This window comes from Rhinolophus sinicus, linkage group LG10 (genome assembly GCF_036562045.2).
Source record: "Rhinolophus sinicus isolate RSC01 linkage group LG10, ASM3656204v1, whole genome shotgun sequence".
NCBI classification, from domain to species: domain Eukaryota; kingdom Metazoa; phylum Chordata; class Mammalia; order Chiroptera; family Rhinolophidae; genus Rhinolophus; species Rhinolophus sinicus.
Genome location: NC_133759.1, coordinates 31,463,875 through 31,486,405, shown reverse-complemented (window position 1 = coordinate 31,486,405; position 22,531 = coordinate 31,463,875). Strand labels below are relative to the sequence as shown.

Here is a 22,531-nt window from a genome sequence, read left to right as displayed (position 1 = left end):
CCCAAGGAACTTCTGGCGACAGGTAGGGGACCCACCTTCTCCAATGAGTAAGTCCGTTCCTCTCTGATCTACCTTTGATTGGCCTTCACTTTTGCTTCACCTCCATATTTTTCTAAAGAACAGTGGATCCTGATGTGAAGCACTGCCGTGATTGCATTCTTCTCCTTTTGGTTTCTGAGACTGAAGAATGTCCATCCACCAGTCATCAAACACAGCTTCTACCCACGGTGATTTCTTTAAAGTGGGTATGTGCACGTGCGAGTGGTAGATTTGATAGAAAACTGGCCACTCTGTTCTGCCAGTGGTAAATTCTGAGGGTACTTGACTCCCATGCGCCTCTGTGGGAAGCTCTGCAGGGTGTGGTATGCGGCTGGGGCTCAGAAGATCTTCACTGACTGCAGCCTGGAGCCAGAGGAATGCCGGGGGAACAAATGGCAGCCATGTCCCACCTCCTTCTACACACTCACTATTTGGGCTGTCTGTTCCTTAGAAGGGGACTATGACCCCAGAGTACAGGGGGAGTGACTAAGGTCATGCTGCCTGAGCGGAAAACACCACTGTGCTCACAGCTCAAACCATGGGTCAGCATCTAAACCGAGGGTTCGGACATTTTGAAAAGATGGTGACAGCAAATGTAACAAGGACCAATGTGAGCATTTTCTTCCTTTCCCCTACCCCATCACGCCCTACACCTGAGCAACTAGGACCTTTTGTAGCATAACAACGGAACTGCAGACAGATGCCAAAACTCGCTGGTTCCGTTGAGTTGCCTTTTACACCAACTCCACTCTCCCCTCTTGTGTCATTCAGCCCGGGGTCCGTCTGCCTCAAATTCTACTCCTGTCGTCTCTGGTCACTGTCATGGTCTGCTCTCTGCTGTTCTGCACGTTCTTTGATCCCATCTTTCAACTGTTCACCCCACCTTCCCACCCTAGGTTCCTTTTTCTTCCTGTCTCAGGTTTGTGACTTGTATTTCAGGGCTTGGGTCTACTGTCTTTTTTTTAAACTTCAATTCTATGCAAATACGTTCCAATTCATCTAACAACAACAACAACAAGGGATAAACCTTTTGAGGAGACAAGTTCCAGGCCCTTTGCTAAGCATCGTATCTGTATTATCTAATGTAAGGTTTCTGTGAAGTAGGCACAATTTTCAATGAGGAAAAGTGAAGTTTGAGACATTAAGTAACTTAGCCAAGTTCAGACGGCTGATACATCACATACTCATAGCTGGAACCGGAAACCAGGCCTTGTTTAATCCACAGTCCTAGACATTAGCCACCCGACTCTCAACTTCCCAGCTAACAGGACTCAGTGAATACACACTCTGTCAACCACTGTGCTAGGTGTTAGCTGAGGTGCTACTTGTCACATTTTGCTTTCTAATACTCTCAGTTATAGATATGAATCTCTCCCTCTATTCCCCTACCCTTTTCAACTAGTTAGTAAGCTCCTTGACCACAGATTTTATCTTTTTTTAACTTCTTAATCCAGTTTTTAAAGTGTATAATTTAATGGCATTAAGTGCATTCATGATGTGCAACCATCACCACTATCTATTTCCAAAACTTTTCATCACCCCAAAGAGAAACTCTATGACCAATGACTCCTCATTCTCCCCTCCCCCGAGTCCCAGGTAACCTCTAATCTACTTCCTGTGTCTATACATTTTACTGTTCTCGATACTTCATATAAGTGGAATCATATGGTATGTGTTCTTTGCATCTGGTTTACTTCACTTAGCATAATGTTTTTAAGGTTTATCTATGTTGCAGCATGTATCAGGCTCTGTTTTATAATAGTCCGTTGTAAGGACAGATCACGTTTGCTTTATCCACTCATCTGTTGATGGACACATGGTTTGTTCCTACCTTTTGAATATTGTAAGCGATGCTGCAATGAACATTGGCATCCAAGTATCTGTTCTCTATTGTTTTGAGTACATATCTAGGAGTGGAATTGCTGGATCCTATGGTAATTCTACATTTAGCTTACTGAGGAATGACTAACTGCTTTCCACAGTGGCTACACCATTTTAGATTCCCACCATCAATGTATGTGGTTCTCCACATCTTTACCAACACTGCTATTTTCTGGCTTTTTAATTGTAGTCATTTTAGTGGATGTAAAATGGATATTGGTCTGCAGTTTTTCTTATTTTTTGTGTGATGTCTGTCTGATTATGGTATCAAAGAATGTCCTCATAGAAAGAGTTTGGAAGTTTTCTCTCCTATTCCATCCATGTTCTGGAAGAGTTTTGAAGGACTGGTATTAATTCTTTGAATGTTTGAATTCACCAGTGAAGCAATCTGAGTCAGGGCTTTTCTTTGTTGGAAGTTTTAAAATTACTAATTTGATCTATTATTCAGATTTCTTTCTTTTCTTGGATCACTTTCTTTTTCTTCTTGAATCAGTTTTGGTCTTCTGTCTTTCTAGAAATTTGTCCATTTCATCTCGTTTTCTAATTTGCTGACATAATGTGCTCTTGGTATACCCTAATAATCCTTTTTATTTCTTTAAGGTTGGTAGTAATATCTTCTCTTTTCATGCCTAATTTATTAAATTGAGTCTTCTTTCTTATTTCTTGGTCAGTACAGCTAAAGATGTATACATTTTTGTTGTTGTTGTTCTTTCCAAAGAACTAATGCTTGGTTTTACTGATGTCATCTATTGTTTTTCTATTATTATTTCATTTATTTCCACTTAGATTTTATTATTTCCTCCCTTCTGCTTGCTTTGGGTTTAATCTGCTTGTCTTTTTTTTTCTTCCTAGCTTCTTAAGATAAGGTATATATTTTAGATGCTCAAAAGGTGGGAGTTAAAAATCAAAGGCAATGTAAATAGTAGCTGTAGTCCTTAACCCCTAAAGAGCGTACGATCATTTGGGGAAGACAGTTTATCTATCTAGAGCAGGGGTGTCCAAACTTTTTCAACGGTTTTCACCAAGGGCCACATGCGGTAAAATACACAAACAGCCGGGCCACTCACTCGAGGTGAAGTATGTCTCCCTCACCTGGTTTATTTAAGTAAACTAAATATATTTTTGGAATTTGCTGTGGGCCAATTAAAAATGGATTGTGGGCCGCAGTTGGCCCGTGGGCCGCCGTTTGGACACCCCTGATCTAGATAGTCACCAGGAGTACACTGAACACATAAACGTAAGAAGCTATGTTAGGTACAGGGAATACAAAGAGGTATAATGAGGGTCTGTGGAAAAAGCACCAGCCTTCAGGTTACAGGACCACAGTTATTTTGTCACTTCTACTCTCACCAGCTACATGGCCCTCGGGTCACCTCCCTGGGCCTCACTTCCCTCATTTTATATTTAAGTGGTTTCATGAGACTGAGGGCCTTCTCTCAATTTAAACATTCTGTGATCTGGTAGAAGCATATCCCTGGACCTTCAGCAGGATAGAATTTACTTGGGAAGGCAACACTTACACTAAACAAAGATAAAGAGCCATAAAAGGGACCAAAAATGTTAAGAGGTAAATGGCTGGGACCAACAATAAATGCTACAGGTGTTACAGAACACCAGGCAAAATCATCCTGCAGTCTCTTTCCCTACCTGTGAATTATAGGATGATGAGGATTAAAACACTTGATACTACCCCATGGCGATGTTTTGGCAACGCGATGAGAACAAAACAATATGAAGAGACATTAAGCAACTAAAAGCTGTGTTTCTTAAGAGCTCAGAGTACAGCTCATAACAGCAATATTTTCAGGAGTCCCTCCTACGTATAAGGTCTCTTACCAGGAAAGTGATTTTCTCTGAAGGAGTGACAGCTTGATGATTCTGGCATTTCACCAGCAGAGAGAGGTTCTTCTCTCATTTCTTCCAAATTTCCCTTTATTCATTTCAGTTGCTGGACAAATGACCTTGGTCTTAGAAACCTGCGTTTGCCCTCCCTGCTAAACACCTTACCACATGGGTAACAAAGATCGGATGCAGGGACTGCAGGGGTGGATGTTTTGGCAAACAAGATCTCTCAGGCACCTGGGACACTGCTTACTCAGGAATCCTTGCAGATGCTGCCCTTGGTGCACAGTACAATTACAGTGCTTCTCACCTACTCTCCTTTAAGGCTCCTCTTCCTCTCAATTGCCTAAGTATTCCTATTTGAAGACAGCCCTGTTTGCCCAAATTATTGCCGAGGCATATCCTCACGGCCCGTTACGTATCCTCCTAATCTTTAGAACAGGACATGATTGAAGATTCATCTAGGGGTTGGCAAACTTTTTCTATAAAGGGCCAAGTAGTACATATTTTAAACTTTGCAGGCCAAACCATTTCTGTCGCATCTATTGTAGCGTGAAAACAATATATAAGTGAATGAATATGACTGTTCCAGTAAAATTTTATTTACAGAAACAGGTAGTGAGCCCGATTTGTCTGGACGATAGAGAAGCATTATGATTCTGAGCTGGAAGTGATCACAGATCTCTTTGAACCAAATCACCTCATCTTATGGATGGGAACGTGAGGCTAGGAGAGGCAGCATGGCTTGTGCAAGGTCAGAGCCCTAAGGGGAGGGTCAGTGCCAGGACCAGAACCGTGGCTTCCTGACTTCCAAATGGATGCTCTTTCTAACCCTCTCCCTAGACGGACCACATCCACATAAGGATTTTCATGTGCTGATTTGGAAGATATCAGATCATCAGACAAAACCCCTCCAAAGGTTAAAATTTGGGGAGAACATTACATCTGTTATCTCATTTCTCTCCCCCTTCAGATGAGGGCCCCATGGGTTTTTCGAAGAGGGTCCACGAGCCAGCAGGGCACTGGGAAAGCTATCCACTCTGCTGAGAAGCTTTGCTGACCCACATCTTTGTGAAGATTTTTCCTTGAGCTTCTCCTGTGATGACAGTGGACCTCAGGCTCTCAATAGAATTGCCTAAGAATGTGCAAAGCAGGCTGCTCTCTGTCATAACTGTGTTACCCCAACAACCCAGGGTTGGAGACACACTGCCCACATCTCCCTTCAAAGAAGGACTTATTGCCCAGCTGCCGGGAGCACTGGAGACAGCCAGCCTCCAGCTGTGGCCCTGTCAGGAGCTGCCTCAGTGGCAGAAAGCTGTCTTGTCCAAGATGATGCCCTTCTCACGTGGCCCACATTTAATGACTGATCACAGGAGGGGTAGGAAGCCAGCCATTTTGGCCCACGCAGACAATTCTGATGCATCCAGAGTGCCCCATGGGTTTGGGCAAGGCTTGTCAGGACTGCGTCACTGCTCCACTCTGCCCTCCGCCTCATCCTGCTCCCATCCCCTCCTGTCCACAGGGGTCAATCCTGAGGGCACGCCCCAATAAACGTCCTGCCCACTTAACTCCAGGTCAGAGGCTGTTTCCTGAGGAACCCAAGCCATGACACCTGGGTCCTGGGGTTAGAGGGTGTGGGGACAATGAGGTGGTTGTCTTGGTGCCTTTAACAAGTTGAGTATTTGATAAAAGAGATCATGAAAACGACAAAACTGTAACCGTTCCCACTCTTCCCCCCTCCGTCTCCAGCTCGCTCAGAGAATTGTATCTATAGGCACAGGGCAGAAGCCACTGCCTGAGGAAGCTGTTGTCAGCTCTGCAGCAGCAGCTGTGTCCAAGCCAAACCATATGAGGAGGCTGGAGAAGGAAACAGACAGGAGGAAAGGGGAAGATGGTGATGCAGGAGAACACCCCCAGATGCTTCCAGTAGGAGGGGGACTGGGGCCGAAGGGCGACTGTGTGAGCTGCCTTAGAGGACAGGGGTTGGAGTCTGTGATGTTTGGTAAGTTACCAAACTTCTAGGACTCACTTTCCTCACCTGTACAAAAGAAAAACAAAATCAAACTTTTGGGGATCTAGTAAAACTTAAATGCAATGATCTCTATAAAGGTGCTTGGTTGTTGGTAAAGGCCTGAGGGAAATGTATTAGATGGCCTCCCCTCCTCATCCCAAGGCACCCACCCTTGTGCTCTGCACAGGACAGCTTCTCAATACATAGCGCCTCACTGCCTCCACCAAAATTAAATTAGTTGGAGAAAAGTGGATCAGCTTGGAAAGCAAATTTGCTACCTACAGGGGAGATAATAAATGCCAGAAGATAGGCAATCAATAAACTTTCTATTTTTACCACATAGTTATTTCACACAACAAATATTCAACTGAATTGTATAGAAGATTAAAAACAACACGAGTTCAGGGGTTTGAAAACGTTCATTTCCTTTCGAATATACCAGAAGCAGCCTCTAGGAACAGCAGCTATCAGTAAAACAAACAAACAACAAAAAAAGGGAGTGTCTTGTTTTTTACTAAGCAATTAAATGTGTATATAGATTAAGAAGAGGTCTGTGAAAGCCAGACCCTAACTTTCAGTTGTGCCTACCCCCTGGAGATAGAAACCAGTGTTTGGGGAGCTGAAGTATTCTAGACTGCCAACGCCAAGAATCTTAGCTTTAGAAATGAAATGTGCTTTTTTGTAATGGCAGGCTGGGCTGACTTCAAGACTGATTAAAATACTTAAAGCAATTGCCTCAGCACTTCCCTCTTCTTTTAATAGAAAAGAATCACATGAGCCCTCCAGGTTCATGGCAGACCAATTAGAAAACACAGAAGGGGAAAGCTGCTCTAAGAACCATTATTAATACTTTGATATTTCCTCATGCATGTGTGTGTGTGCGTGTGTGTATCAACTACAGTTTTGTATACTTTATTACTTTATAACACCTTTCATGCCAATGAATATGTAATTACATCATCATTTTTAATAAACTGTAAAGAACTTCTTTGTTCTAAAAGACATGCTAAACCCCTTTGCTAGGCATTTATTTTGATCCCAGTTTTTCACTGTTGTAAATAACACTGCCATGAGAATCCTTGTACGTGTACCTTTACACCCAACTCTGATGACTTCTTTCAGATAAATTCCCAGACATAGACTTGCTGGGTCAAAAATATTTCATTCTTTCAGGCTAGTATAACCTAAATGTTGTAAGAAAACCCTTTTCTAGGTTGTAAATAGCACTCTCTTCATAAAGATGTTAAATATTGAATGTGAGATACCTTTATTAAAAACTTGATTCAATTTACTAAAATTTGTCCAAAGTAAGCATGTTCTTTATAAAGCCTTAACTGGAAGTGAGGGGCCTTTCTTCCCTGGTTTCCTACCTCCGTGGTACTCAAAGTGTGGCCCCTGGACTGGCAGCGTCAGCATCACCTGGGAAACCTGTTAGGAATGCAGATTCTCAGGCCCCACTCCCAACCTATTGAGTCAGAATCTCTAGGGCTAGGCTCAGTGATCTGGTGATTCTGTTTGCTACAGCTTGAGAACCACTCGCTTCGTCCATGCCGCCTGCCCCCCATCTGGTGTGCATGACTTCCTGCCTGGAGTTCTAGTCATTTAGTCTAGAGATGTTGAATTGCTTCTGGAAATTCCTTGAAAACAATGAACTATGTTTGGCATTCCTCTATGTACCCTACAGTGGTTCTGACAAGTGGAAAATTTTAATTAAATGGAAAAGAATAAATTCTACCTGTGTAAAAACCTTAAGTGTGAGAAGTAAGACAATAAAAATCCTGGAAGACAATCTAGGAGTCTATAAATAAAGTTCTTAAAAAAAAAAATAGAACAGGAAAGCTACAATCTATAAATGTTTAGTGATATTTGCCTACATAAAAAAATGTAAAATTTCCATTACCCAAAAATACTCCAAAGAAACAATAAACAAAATAAACATAAAGTATTCTGGACAACAATTTTCAACACATGTGATAGAAAAAAAGTAGTAATATCTTTATGCTAATTTAGCTTAATACACTGAATGTTAAGTCAAGAGTAAGTGGCAGCGAATATTTCTGTCCACACAGAAGGGTATCAGATATTAAAGATCCTAGTAAACACCTTTTCCAAGTAAAATAAAACCTTGTTTGTTTAGGAAAAATAATAAACATTAGCTCCCCAGACAGTTCATGTCATGTTTGCACGTGTGACAATTCAGGCAAACAACACCAAATGGGACCCTCCCCATCCCCAGCAAAGCCTGTCTGCTCCTGCCTGTTTCTGGCTGTGTCTTCGTCATCTTGTCCCTTCCAGCTCAGGGCCTTCCTCCTCATCTCCTCATGGCCACATCTACCCTACGTCAGGAATCCTCTCAGATGCTACCTTCTCCCTGAAGCTTCCTTGATGACGTCTATCTCCCCAACTAAAAGCAATACTCCCATGTTAGGAATCCTTGCTCTCCTGGTTGTATAGACCTTCGCCTTATTTCTTCTCTGCCATTGAAGCCTGTAGTGGCAGGACCCAGGCCTAACATGTCACTGTGAGCCAACACCATTCCTCTACAGAGTGTGTTAACTTGGATGAAATCGTAATGTATGCGTAGTAAATGAGTGCATGATTGTCGAGTTTCTCCCTTAGGGCAACTTGATTACTGGAACTTTTTTTGTAGGTAATAGTAATATACAGGATGTCCTTTGCTAAGAGGATACTAAGAATGGTTAATAGTGCTGTTTTAGGGATTTATTGATATTACAAAGCCTTTTCGCTACCCGCTTCCCATCACCACACATCTGCCACGTGAATGTGACTGGCATGGTAACAGACACATAGCAGGTTTTCCGTAAAGTGCCACTAACTCTGAATCTGTTAAAGAACTCATGGAAAATATTACATTTCTCTAATGCATAAACAGAAGGGATAGTGGCAAATAAATACTGTGCATTCACATCAAAATGATCCAAGGGGTCTATGATCCAAAATACCCCTCCTTTCCTCCACGTGTAGTGGTTTCAATGTGTCAGTGACCAAAGATAAAACACTATGTTGAAATCATCCTAATTATTGTGAGAAATTCTTTTCTGTCAAGGTGAAAAGCACAATAGTGCAAGGTTAAATGGTTGTCAGTCATCCCTACGCATACTCGTATGGCTTAGAGTTTGAAGAGCTTAGGCAAAGGAAGATTCTAAGGGATTCAGAAGTCCTATTGCCTCTCTGGTCTGTATCAGTCGTGTTGTTTAGTAGAGATTAAATAGTTATTACCAAGGTTCAGAGGAAGAATTGAGGGGTAATAATTTTTCAAAAAGCCAAACTGATAAAAAATGTCAACATGTTAAAGGAACCTTAATGGGCAGAGAGCTTTTGAAGTAGCTGCTCTATTCTAATTACTTCTGTGACAATATCCAGTTTAGATCTACAAAACAAGCCTTTATATATAGAGGGTGTCAAAAAATGTATACATTTTTGTAAAACTGTATTAAAATTCCACTGATGGAAACCATTTTGAGCACCTCTTGTAATTGCAGAAGTTAAACGTGACTTGTATTCATCTTTTGTTGTCGGTATATATTGAGTATTACAATTTTAATACAGTTTTTTCCTTTCTTAGAATACATATACATTTCTTTGGCACCCTCTGTATATATAGCTCACCAAGGACTTGTGTCATTCTGCTGATGTGTTCTCTCTAGAAGTACAGCTAATTTCCTAAACATCAAAAAATGTTAAACTTCATATATTGCCTTGGTTTATAATCTGGTTACTAAGAAATATGTTGACTGAATTGTTCTTTCTAAGTGTGATGCAGAGGAAGACACAGATCATCTTCTGTTCTTACTGAGTAGTGATGGGCCTGAACAGTTACTGTAGTAACAGCATCTGTTGTCTGTGCAATGAGAACCTACAGCCAGTTCCCCATCTCAAGTCACTCCTTTCAAAGCATCCTCTTTATTGTTTGTTAAAGGTGATTTCTTCTGATCTGGTTAAAAACCAGGGTATCCTAATCCACGGGAGAAAGATCAAGTTCCTTAACCTGGCATACAAGAGTCTCCATGGCCTCGGCCCGATATGTCCAGGTTTGCTGGTCCCTTCCTCACACCTTATATTCCAGCAGCACCAAACTTCTTGATAGTTCCATGAATATACTCAGTTGTTTCATACCTCTGAGCTTTCACACTGCTGATCCTTTCTACATAATATTCCCTCTTCTCACCACAGTATGTATTGTCCTCGTCACAGTGCCCTGTAATTATTCAACCCCCCAACTAAATTGAGAACTCATTAAGATAGGGACCTTGTTTTCTTCATCACTCTATGATATCTGGCTTATTGTATGTGTTTTATAAACATTTGTAAGGAAGGGGCAGGGAGACAGGACACATATCTCAACCACAGAAACATCATGTTTTAAATAAAGTATCTGCCCTTGGTGAAATGGCTACGGCCTAAATTCTTGACTGTCTCCTAATTCTACCTGGGGTCACTCAGTATCCTGTTCATGACTGGCCTTGTTTCTTGTACTCCATGGGAAATTTCAGGAGGAATTTAGGGCTTCAGAAATGAGGTGCCTCCATTTGGGACAATATGCCCTCCATCTGTGAAAGAAGCACCTACCATGTTTCCCCGAAAATAAGGCCTAACCGGACCATCAGCTCTAATGTGTCTTTCATAGCAAAAATTAATATAAGACCCGGTATTATATTATTATATTATATTAATTATATTATATTATATTATATTATATTATATTATATTATATTATATTATATTATATTATATTATATTATATTATATTATATGACCCGGTCTTATATTATAGTAAAATAATACCGGTCTTATATTAATTTTTGCTCCAAAAGATGCATTAGTGCTGATGGTCTGGGTAGGCCTTCTTTTCGGGGAAACAGGGTAGTGGGTACCTTCTTGTATTGTTCCAAAGCTTTCTCTACTTTGTGAAGGACGCCCCCTGATGGCTGGGACCATGTTCCAAAAAGGTCTCAACATCCAACTCCTTAGACAGTGCCCTGAACCCAAGAGCCTCCCTAAGCGTCTGATGAAGATGAGAAGGATAAGGCAAAAGCACAATACTGGTTCCCAGGAAGCTCAGTACCTCTGGTGTCCAGCTCCACACAGCCCAACACATAGAGGGAAAACAACGAGAATGAAGCTGTTTTCATTTTAGCTTATAGGCAAGTTCTCAATCATTTGAGGAAACAAAAATTTAATTTTATACTTTAGTTACGTTTTATTTGAATTATAAATGGGGTAGGTGTGCACAATAAGAATTTTGGGGCTTACGGACTTCAAAGCCATGGTTCTCAAAGTGTGGTCTGGACCTGGAACGTCCGCATCACTTGGGAACTTGTTAGAGATACAAAGACTTGGGCCTGCGCCAGACATACACTTTCACAAGCCCTCTCAGCGATTCTGATGCTGGCTCAAGTGTGAGAGCCACTGAGCTAAAGGATTTAAAATGACCTTGACGAATAGAGGAAACTAATATACTGAACTTGGTATTCAAAAGGGCACCTTCTAATTCAGAATCTGTTGCGGCTACACGAATGCTAACTTATTCATCCTCTCCACTCTGCAGTGATATAAGAAGGGAAAACATCACTGCCCCTGTTTTAAATAAAAATAAAACAAAATCTGGGGCTGGGGATGGGGGTCAAGCCACTGCACACATTTTCAGGGCTGCAGAGTTAAAACTTGTTTGGTCCAAATAACCAGAAAGGACATTGGCATCTGTTTGTTCTTCCTTCTCTTGTTGAAGGTTGGGAGAAGTTCTTGCAGGTGTTTGTGGAAGATACTTAACATCTTAATATGCTCAACGGACAACTGGATACTTCCAAAATGCACAGGCTGAAGCTGAATGTGAGCAAAGCCTCGCTCAGCTCACAGAGGTCTCATTTTTAAGTGACAAGTTTTATACTCTGACATATTTAAGTTTAGAATATCCCTTGGATCCTGTTAATATTCTTACATATGTTAACAAGCACAGCAATTAATTAGCTCTAACTATCATGATGGCTGGCATAGCTCACAAAAATGTAGTTACAGCAAAACAGATACTAACAACCTCAGCAGTCTCATTCCCTATAAGGCTACATGAGGAGAGTTCTTCATGGCTTCTGTGTAATAACAGAGAAGTGTGCTCCCCACTTTGTCAGCATCACCTGGCCTACCCTCTCCTTTCTTCCTTCCCACACATCTTAGGCACTCAGCTTTCACCTTTCTGTTTCCTAAATCATTCACCACTCATCCCTCTGCTTTCTACCTTCTCAAATTCACTGACAGCTCTGGCCTGCTCCCATCTTCTCTCCTGTTCCTTTTGTTTCTATAGGTTTATATCCCATATTCCTTCTCTGTCACTTTGTGGATCTCCAGGCAGAGAAAAATGTGTGTTTTTATTTCATGTTTCTATAAAATCATACAGTTCAGAAGGGAATTTCCATATCATACATCCAATCCAGTGTTAATATTTTGCCACAGAATCTTTCTCAAGACGCAATGTAATATGTAGAAATCTAATTTATAACATAGATGAGCAAAAGTGAAACTATTTTGGTGGAAGATGGTAAAGGAAGAGGATCTTCATCTCATCTCTCTTAAAAATATAAAACATATGTGAAGAGCCTGTTCCGCGCCAGACCCCGTGTTAGACTCTGGAGGAACAGAGACGAGCAGGGCACACAGGGCCTCTGTGCTCGTGCTGCTCAGGGCACGTCCTCTGGAGGCTCCCAAGGAACCCAGTTTGAGAACTACTGATCTAATCTGAGGTCCAGAGAGAGAGACTGACTTGGCTGAGGAAAGCCTCCCTGGTCTTCAAGTCCATTGTTGGGAGTTAAACGTACCTAATAAGTATTACTGATGTGCAATTGAATACATGGTGATGGTGAGGAGAAAAAAATCAGGGAGCTGTGTTATAACTGAGGCTTTGCACACAGAGATGTGGAATAAGCTAGAAAAGAGGCTATACATCGTACGTAATGCTCCTAATAAAATAGTGGTAAATGTTTGCACACTTAAAAACAGAATCTTTATTCCTGCCATTTGGTCATACAACCGAAGAATTTTAAATAAAAACTCACAATCAAATTTCAAAGAAAAAAAAAAAATCTCAGCCCTTTTCACCCAGAAGCCATAATAATATCCTCTGCACTTCTATCCACGCCAGGTACGACAGCTTATCATCCAGTGCTAGACGTTATCACAGTGGGTTTTTCGGATTAAAAAAAGAAGAAACTAAGATATAAGGTTTTATCTTTGGAGCATAGCAATCCATATATTGAGACTGACAATGATAAAAAAAAAATTCAGTTTTGTTTTTTGGACCAAATCTCTTCCAATAACTAAATGACCTTCAGAGTGATGGTCCTTCCAGCTTGACTGAATGCAATCTGTTTCTACAGGATGAGTGAGGTGGAGAGATTCCTCTTTGAGGAAACCTTAAAACCTGTTATGAAGCCCTACTAGACCACCATTGGATCACAATGGACCACTAAATTTCAATTATTTCATCCTTGGAGACTGAGGATCATTTACAATAATAATAAACAATTCTTCTTTGGGATTCCCGGCCCTTGAGCCAGACATGCAACTTCTGAGAGGCTCGGTTTCCTCATCTGTAAAATGGGGAGGTTGGGCTGAAATATCTGTAAGATTCCCTTCTAAACTTTCTATTTTTGGGGTATTCCACCAGATTCAGTAAGGATCACTACATTTTAGAATCTGAAGAAACTTACTCACCCAGAGATGTGCAACCCAAGACGTTTTCCAAACACCTGACCAGCGCTTCAATGTCACTTCCCTGTCAAAATAAGAGAGATTTACTTCCTTGTATGGTAGAAGGATATTCAATGACATGAAAAATGTTCTTGTCACATTTAGGCAAAATAAAACACACACAAAATCTGGTTGCAAAATTATTTGACAGTATAATCCTGTGGTTTTTTTTTAAAGAAAAACATACTTCTCTCTCTCTCCCTTTCTCTCGCCCCCGCACATCAATCTATAGATCTATTGCCCTATCTCTCTGATGAGAACAACACACACTAAAATGTTAACCGTGATTTTGACTACACGGTGGGATTATGGGTGATCTTTACTTTATCCATTGTGTGCTTATGTCTTTTCTACATTTTTAATAATAAACAAATATTACTTATTTAATCTATAAAGATGGTAAATGCTACTAGAATTAAAAAATAATTTTCTGCAATCCATAATCTGCTCAATACGGCATGAATCAAGTGAATATTTTTTCCTAGAGACTGTCTCTACCAGATCGTCTTTGGGAATTTATGGTCTTCAAGGAGTCATAAATCTAAGAATTGCACTTATTTACCTTAACCCTCAATAATAAGAGTCAGGCATCCCATGAGGCCTCGGGGGGAATCCCAGTACTGTATTTGACAACAAACATTATCTTTAATACAAAATAAGTATCTCCTCTCCCCAGGAGGCTAGAAATAGTCAAAACAGCACCATAATGATCTGGGAAAATGGAACCTCTTAACTACTTTCAGGTTTGTGGTTATTCTGAGAGAAATTAATAATTTATGGCTCACCTGCTCCATGTAAAAACGAGCAACACATATCACAGTAATTGCAGATTTTAGAAGCAATGTACTGTAGTATAATAAACCACTCTACAATATTACGTAAATGTGTTGGGCTTCCCTTTACAACACTTGGTGGAGTCTGGGCAGCCAGTCATTATGCATGTGGTAAAACCCAGTATCACTTCATGTCCGAATGTACAGAAGACGCAATGATGAAGAAGGCATGCCTGGTCAGTGCTGGTCAGCGAGGCCAAAGCCCTAACAGAAGGCTCTGTTGCCCAACCCAGGAATAGGAAGGCAGGTACCAGGCACAGACGCAGAAGGAAGAGCAGGTCCCTCCTGCCTTCTGCACCCTTGTGGTTTCCAAACATAACAGGGACAATCTGGAGTCAGACGGGAACTCAGCAGAGATATCCTCAGCTGGAGGAAAAGCAACATACACATCGACATCCGCAGGCGATGATACCAACCAGGCAAGCCCGGGTGCTAAGCCTGGCTCCTCTGCCAAGGCTGTGGGCCTATGCCAAGCAGCTTGACTGCCCAGGTCTTAGTTTCTACATCTGTAAAACTGGGGTGGGGTGTGAATCAGATGATGGTTAAGGAGTCTTCCAGCTCTAAAACCCTGTTCTTCAGGCTAAACAGCTAGGTGAACAATGAGTGTGGTAGAATTGTTTTCGAAGATGGTTATAACAATCCCTCCCATCCCTGTGCTCTTGTGCTATTTCTCACATCAAGAGGCACAGTCTCTTTCCCCACCCTTTGAGCTGGCCCTGTTACTCGCTTTGGGCCACAGAAGGGATCAGAAGTGATGCTGTGTGACTTCTATAACTAGGCCTCAAAGGCCACATGGCTTCCATTTTTACTTCCTTGGAAGCCAACTACTACATAAGTCCGGGCGATCTTCCTGGAGAGATGACATGGTGAGAGGCCCTGGAGCATGAGAGACACGTGGAGGAAAACAGACGCCCCCCACCAACAGCCAGCCATGTCTGTCAGTGGGGCTACCTTGGATCCCAAAGCCAAGCGCTCAGCTAAACGCAGCCACATGAGTGGCTTTAAACAAAATCACAGGAAGTAGAATAACTGTCTTGTGAACCCAAACATTCACAGAATCATGAGAAACAATAAATCCTTTTTTTAAGCTACTACGTTTTGGGCTGTTTTGTTACACAAAGTTAACTGAGACACTAAACAAGCTGAGGTCACTGATGACGTTTTTCCTATTGTCATGTGCCTGTCCCTAGCACAGTCCCTGGCACAGCATCTTTCTAAAGATGTCTCCTGGTGTTCTGCACCATGTTTATACTTTAGCAGGAAGTCCAGTCACGGAAAATCTCTTTCAGGAACATATTATGGCTGGTGCAATGTGGGGGTTTTGGGGTTGACTGGAACGTCTGTGTTTCCTCAGTATCTCCCAATTTAAATTGATCTCTGCCAGAGCTAAGTGGTCTGTGAGAACAATCACCTCTCTCTAGATATCAAATTATGGTGCCACCAGCCTTCAGCTATTTCAGCCAAGTGCCAGGAAGCTGATTTTCAAATGCTGTGAAAATAACCTAATGGCCCCTTTGCTGATGAATTTAGATGTTCTTTGGGTCTCCTTCCTCCCTAACCACTGACCCTTCTGTAACAGGAACATACCTCAGAGGCAGGAGGGACCTCTAAGATGCAGCTCTGAAAAACCAGCCTATAAATTCAAGTTCAGTCAAACACTCAGATTTCTTTTCAGAAACAAATGTGGTAATTTGGCTAGTGCACTAGAAATTGCTTCTAAGGGGTAAAGGGTAGCTGTTGTGAAAAGGTCCAGTCGGATCTGGAACGTACATGATACTGAGCATTGCCTGCCTAGCAGCCACAGAGAAAGCTGTGGTATCTGGGGCAATCTCACCTTTTAAACAATGTTTGTAGGTAGATTTTAAAATAAAATGTTCTTGGATAATTCATATTGGTTTTTAATCTGGAAAAATATAGAAAATTATCACAAGAAAACAAATGTCACCAAAAATTCCATCACTATTAACATACCCACAAAAATACACACACGTATAGTCAGTCTTTTCTACATAAATCTATCTTTTAGACATTGGAGGTTATACTATGTATGTGTGGAGCACCTAGAATACACAGACACACATACACTGTGTTTGGACTTTCATCCCATGCTATTAAGCAATCTTCAGGAACCTAATTGTAAGGGTTGTACAACATTGCACTGTAAAGCCATATCATATTTATTTATCTATGCCCTCATCATTGGGCATTTAGGTTGCTTCATTTTAAACAATTTATTTATTTTTTTAATTCCAGTTGACATTTTATATTATTTTATGTTAGTTTCAAGTGTACAGCATAGAGGTTAGACATTTATACAAAGTGATCCCCTCCCCCCTTAGTCTAGTACCCACCTGACACCATACATAGTTGGTATCACATTATTGACTCTATTCTCTATGATGCACTTTTCACCCCTGTGACTGTTTGTAACGACCAATTGTACTTCTTACTCCCTTCACCTTTTTCTCCCTTCTTTTTAAAAAAATAATATTGCAACGACTATCTTTGCTCATAAGTTTTCGCCCCCTGTTTATTACTATTTCTTTAAGTCGGTCACTCAGAAATGGAATTACTGAGTCAGAGTGCGCACATTTGAAAACCCTCTTCCTTCCCTGCTCTTGCCCTTTTCTTCACATTTCCAACGATCCTAAGTAGTGCATTTTCTCCACAATGAGTGACAATGCCTTCATACTTTTTTCATCTTCCTCTCTATGAAAATCTGCTTTCTCTCAAGAAAAGATATGATAGACCCATGAAAGCCATGATGGTTGATAAGGCTCATGTGTTACCTCAGGATATTTGTGTTTCAGTAAGGGCTATAACCTCATTTCAGAGGAATGAATTTCTAATAGCAGAAGGTTAGGCAGTAGCAAGCAGGCATGTCAAGGAGGCAATCAGGTGGTGTCTTCACAGAGCTGTAATAATCACACTGCATATCAGCCAGTTCTTACTAAATAAGCCTCACCTTGGAGCTAGTCACAGTGAAAGATTTAGTACACACACACACACACACACACACACACACACACACACTCACACAGAACAGCCACTTCATTACCCAGTTGTATTCCATTTATTAAATACCAGTTATGTTCCAAACATATACAAAGACAAGGGAGACAGATGCAGCCTTAGCCCACCATTCTGGGACAGACAATCCATTTCTATAGATGGGAGGGAAGAGAGCACAGGAACACAGGATGGGAGGGATATGCCCCTAGGGTGTTCCTGCCTATACTCAGAGTGATTCACTGCTCTTTCAGCAGTAAATCCCCCAACAATTTCCCCTGCGGTGCATGTTCTCCACCGTAAGGTGGCTGGTAGGATTACAGACGCCAAGTTGAGAAACCAGTACAAAGGTCTTTCTTTTCTAATAAAAGATAAAGAGCCACATATTAGAAGGAGACAAATAAGGATCCAATAGCTACCCTAGCTCAAGCCACCCTGGTTTATTTCATCCATTTTCCTTGCAACAGACACTACTACTATGTGGTTCATACAGAATAAAATCCAGACTCCCCTCCACCCCCCAGATAGAATAGAATCCTATCATGGCTCGCCACAGGCCCTTCGTGATACAGTTCTTGTTGGTCTCTCCAGCCTCCTCTCTTTCCACTTTCTCTCCTACTCACTGTGCTCCTACCACACTGGTTTTTTTTCCTTCAAACACATCAAGGTCTTTACCACCTTGGCATCATCTCATTGGCTGAAGATGCTCCTGCCTCACATATTTAGAGGACTGTCTTTCTCAGCCTTCAGAGCTCAACTCGACGTTCTGCTCAGAGGTTCTCTGAGCATCTATGTAAATTAGGTTTCTACCACCCCTTGGGTCAACCCTATCACAGTGCCTGTTTGTTTCTTTTGATGCATTTCTCCAAAGATATAATTAATGTTTGGTTTGTTATTATGTGTTTCATGAGGGCACAGCAGAGGATGAAATTGAAACAGTAGTTTCAGAATCAATAACTCTCACATTGGGTGGTAGCAGACGTGTGTCAAATCCTGTGTTAATTTGAATACTAAAATTCAGTCAGACAGAGAAAGACAAATGCCATATGATTTCACTTATACGTGGAATCTAAAAACAAAATAAAACAGAAACAAACTCATAAAAACAGAGAACAAACTGATGGTAGCCAGATGGAAGGGGTGTTGGGGGACTAGGTGAAAAAGGTGAAGAGATTAAGAAATACATCGTCACAGGGATGTAAAGTACAGTATAGGGAATGTAGTCAATGCTACTGTAATGACTATATGGTTGCCAGATGGGTACTAGACTTATTTCTCACTCTCCTTTTAGTTGCTGACCTGTGGAGAAAAGTCTTAGGGGTCAATGGAAGCAGTAAACAGGAAAATCTTACACGAGGCAATTTCTACCTTACACCTGTGGTAGGGAGATTTCCAGTCTTGCTTCATGTGCCTGCGAAGTGGGATTCTTGGCCTGGTTTCTAGTCACAGATTGGCTTTGGCGGTGCGGTCTGCAAACATTTGTGGCAGACTGTTCTCAAAATTAATGTCAGATAGCAGCTGATGATTGTCTGGAATGAAACTAGCTGCCCCCTTTCACTTAGGAGACACATAGTTCTCTTATCTGGATTCTCAAATTTCATTGTGAGCAGGGATCACCAAGGATCAGATTAAAAATGCAGATTCTGATTCAGCAAGTTTGGGGTAAGGCTGAGATTCTGCATTTTAACAAGTTCCCCACAGCCACGGATGCCACTGGTCCACGGACCACAATTTAAAGAGCAACCTTTAACCAACACAAATGATATGGGCACTGAGTTCAATGGTAGACATCTTTCATGAGCCTGCCACCAGGACTGTACTAGAAAAGACGGGTTGCCTTAGAGAATTATTTTATTCAGTTAGCGTGAATGTTACTTTACGCGGGAAGAAATTGTGACATGCACCTATTTTGTTAAGTTAGAATTTCTCAACTTCTGGCCTGTTGACATTTTGGACTGGGTGATTCTGTGTCGGGAGGCAGTGGGGAGGGGTAAGGGGGAGACTGTCCTGTGTATTGCAGGATGTCTACTACCAGCCTCCCTGGCCTCTACGCACTACTAATATCCCACCTCCTCCCAAGCTGTGACAACTAAATACATCTCTAGACATTTCCAAATATCCTCCAGAGAACAAAATCCCCACTGTGCTGGCTCGGAGTCACGATATTTGTTGCATTCTGTTACAGAGTATCCGAGTTGATACTTAACTCACTATAGATAGATGTGTTTCATAACTCTAAGTTACACTCATGGAAAAATAAAGGTGAGTTCTAAGAAGGAGCGTGTAGGTATGAAGACTCAGACATTTCACCTTCCCTACATGGTTGCAAGAACACAACGCCTTTTCTTCGCTGAACTTTACATTTAAAATAGTGGGATTGTGTGTGCGCGCGGTAGGATGGAGTGGGGGTATAACTGTTAATTTACATAGAAACCATAGATACTAATGCATTATTATTATATATAATATATATTTAAAACAATAGCAAAGTCTCCCCTTTCCTCCTGTTTACATTCAGGAAATATTCGAGGGATTTAGGTGTGTAAAGTATAGCACTAGGTATGTTAGTGATGAATTGGAGGCTGACGAAACTCAAAAGAATCACATTTTACATTGAAGTCTTCTCTGGGTCGGATACTTTAATATTGTGAGTCTTACATCTACTGGAAATAAAAAGCCCAATTAAAATGTTAGCTTTGAGTTAACATCTTTTTTTTAAATGTTCTAAAACCTTTGTTTGGGCCATTAAAAAAAGAAACAACAACCTGTAATTGCCAAGCACTTCTAGTTTTCCCAGTCAACTTTGTATTGATAGGAGAGAATTCTAACTCCCGGGAAACATAAAAATCTCCCAATCATAAAGTAGTCAGTGGTATAAAAAGCAGTTTTTCAATCCAGAAGGATGATTTTCTATGAGCACTACTTTTTTGGACTCTAACACTGGTAGACACAATCGACCAAATTCTTTAAACCATTCTTAAACTCAATAATAACATGGCAGCAAAAATGTAATTACAAGGTTTATACCAAACTAGAACTACACAGCATCTTAACTTTTGCTTCTTTAGTTCTTAGAGGCAAGCCCCAAATATTGTCATTTGTGCCTACCACAAGCATTATTGCCTTTCTTGAAAAATCCAAACTTTGATTGCAAAGTTGACTCAATGATGTTTTGAAAATATAAATCCAACAATTATGTAACCATATTCCTACACCAATATTCCTGCTAGAGAAAAAAAGAATTGTGTTTAGCACCTGTATCATCTAGGACAGTTTCAGCTGTAAGTAACCAAAAACCCACCTAAAATAGCTTAAACAAAGAGTCCTAGTGTTCACTTTTCAAGCATTCTTGGGCCCTCCTCCCCACACTTTGGGGCCAGAATTGATAGCATGTTTATCTTACACCAATCCCTGACAGGTGGAGTAGGATGGTCAGACTGTCTGGAATGCAGCAGGATTTATCCACATTATGAGACGAGGTGGCTGCTGGCACACAGGTGAGGCTCTGACAGAATCAACCAAGGGACAGTGGCACAGCCTAGTGGGCTTCGGAGTGAACCTGTCTGAGTTTAAATCCCGCTCTGCCATGTGTCAATCATGTATTCTGAGCAAATTACGGAACCCATCTGTGCCTCCATTTCCCCATCTGTAAAATGGGTTGTTGGGAAGATTAAATGTTGGCATTTGTAAAGTGTATAGATCCAAGCCCGGCACATATTAACTCTAATATGTCTTTGTTAAACAAAATGCTCAAAAATATTTGCTGGGTATACACCCTATATGCATAGCAACTTGGAGTGAACCCAGGTTAACATTCTCCTCACTGTTGGAATGGTTATTGTAATTGAAGAAATCTCTTTCTGGGGTGGGGCCGGATGGCTCAGTTGGTTAGAGTGCGAGTTCTGAACAACAAGGGTGCTGGTTCAATTCCCGCATGGGATGGTGGGCTGTGCCCCCTGCAAGTAAAGATTGAAACCGGTGACTGGACTTGGAGCTGAGCTGCACCCTCCACAACTAGATTGAAGGACAATGACTTGGAACTGATGGGCCCTGGAGAAACACACTGTTCCCCAATATTCCCCAATAAAATTAAAAAAAGAAATTCTTTAGAAAAAAGTCATTGCAGCTTAAAGGGTTAAAATAATTCCAAAATCCGCAATTACTTTAAGAAAAAAAAAAAAAGAAAAGAATCTCTTTCTGAAGCAGTTTGTTTCTCAATCTGTGGCTGGCAGTCACTTATCCAAGAGACTCTGGGAATGGTGTACAGTTCAAGCTGCAACTGGGTTTCAGTGGGGAAAAAAAAGGTGAAACAAGGAAGGAAAAGAGGCTCTGCCATTCCCCTGAGGGAACAAAGCAATAAGAACCCACTCACGGAGAAGCTGAGTCCAGGAGGAAGAAGCCAAACAGAGGCAAGGCAGAGAGACTATGGGGCCGCGTCCCTCATCCTGCTTTCCCCGGTGAATGTCTCCCTCTTGTTAGATGAGGGAGAAAGAACTGTAAGTTGGCTAAAAAGGAACAAAGTATCTGTTTAAGAGAAGTTCTGAACAACTCTGAAACTTGAAGAGTTGGAGATGAAATGAAAACAATTCATGCAGCTTTCTTGGAAGCTGAATATATGGATAAAGAGATCTAGCAATGATATCAGTAAAAATGGAAACCAGTATACAATAATGTGTCCCTTGAGGAATGAGTTGTGGATGAATGAATGAATGAATGAATGAATGAATGGTAACGAGCTGCCATAAGACCTTAGTTTGGGATGAGGGCTCAGTTCGGCCACCAAACAGCGTCTTAGCGGTTGTACATCTATCTTTAGACATTGTCAAGAGCCTCCCAGAGGGTTCTACTTCTTGTTGCCACACTTTGAGGTGGTAAAAACTCAACCATCTGTCTACATGCCGCACTCTCTCCCGGCAGGTGGGCTATGCTGACTCCCAAAGGCCCCTCAGAGAAGGCTGAGCAGATGTCAACACAGACAGACAGTTTCACAGCTACAAAGTGTCTTACATTTCCAGTGGCTAAAAGCTGCTCAGAATGAGTGGAAATGGTTGCCTTCACCCTGCGCTGCCAGGCCTGACACGGTTTTCTGTCTGCTGAACAATCAGCAGCAGACAGAGCTCTATAAATATATGTACAGAGGAGACATGATCATCCA

The 22,531-nt window shown here is 41.4% G+C and overlaps 1 protein-coding gene across 8 annotated transcripts in view; it reads right to left on the bottom strand.

Moving 5' to 3' along the window:
- Positions 1–22,531, bottom strand: part of NEK11 (NIMA related kinase 11) — a 192,279-nt gene that overhangs the window by 32,881 nt on the left and 136,867 nt on the right. For all 8 annotated transcript variants that reach the window (XM_074312832.1, XM_019725963.2, XM_074312833.1 and 5 more), the window contains one exon: positions 13,499–13,559. In XM_074312832.1, the coding sequence (XP_074168933.1) occupies positions 13,499–13,559 (61 nt within the window). The remainder of the gene's footprint in view (positions 1–13,498; positions 13,560–22,531) is intronic.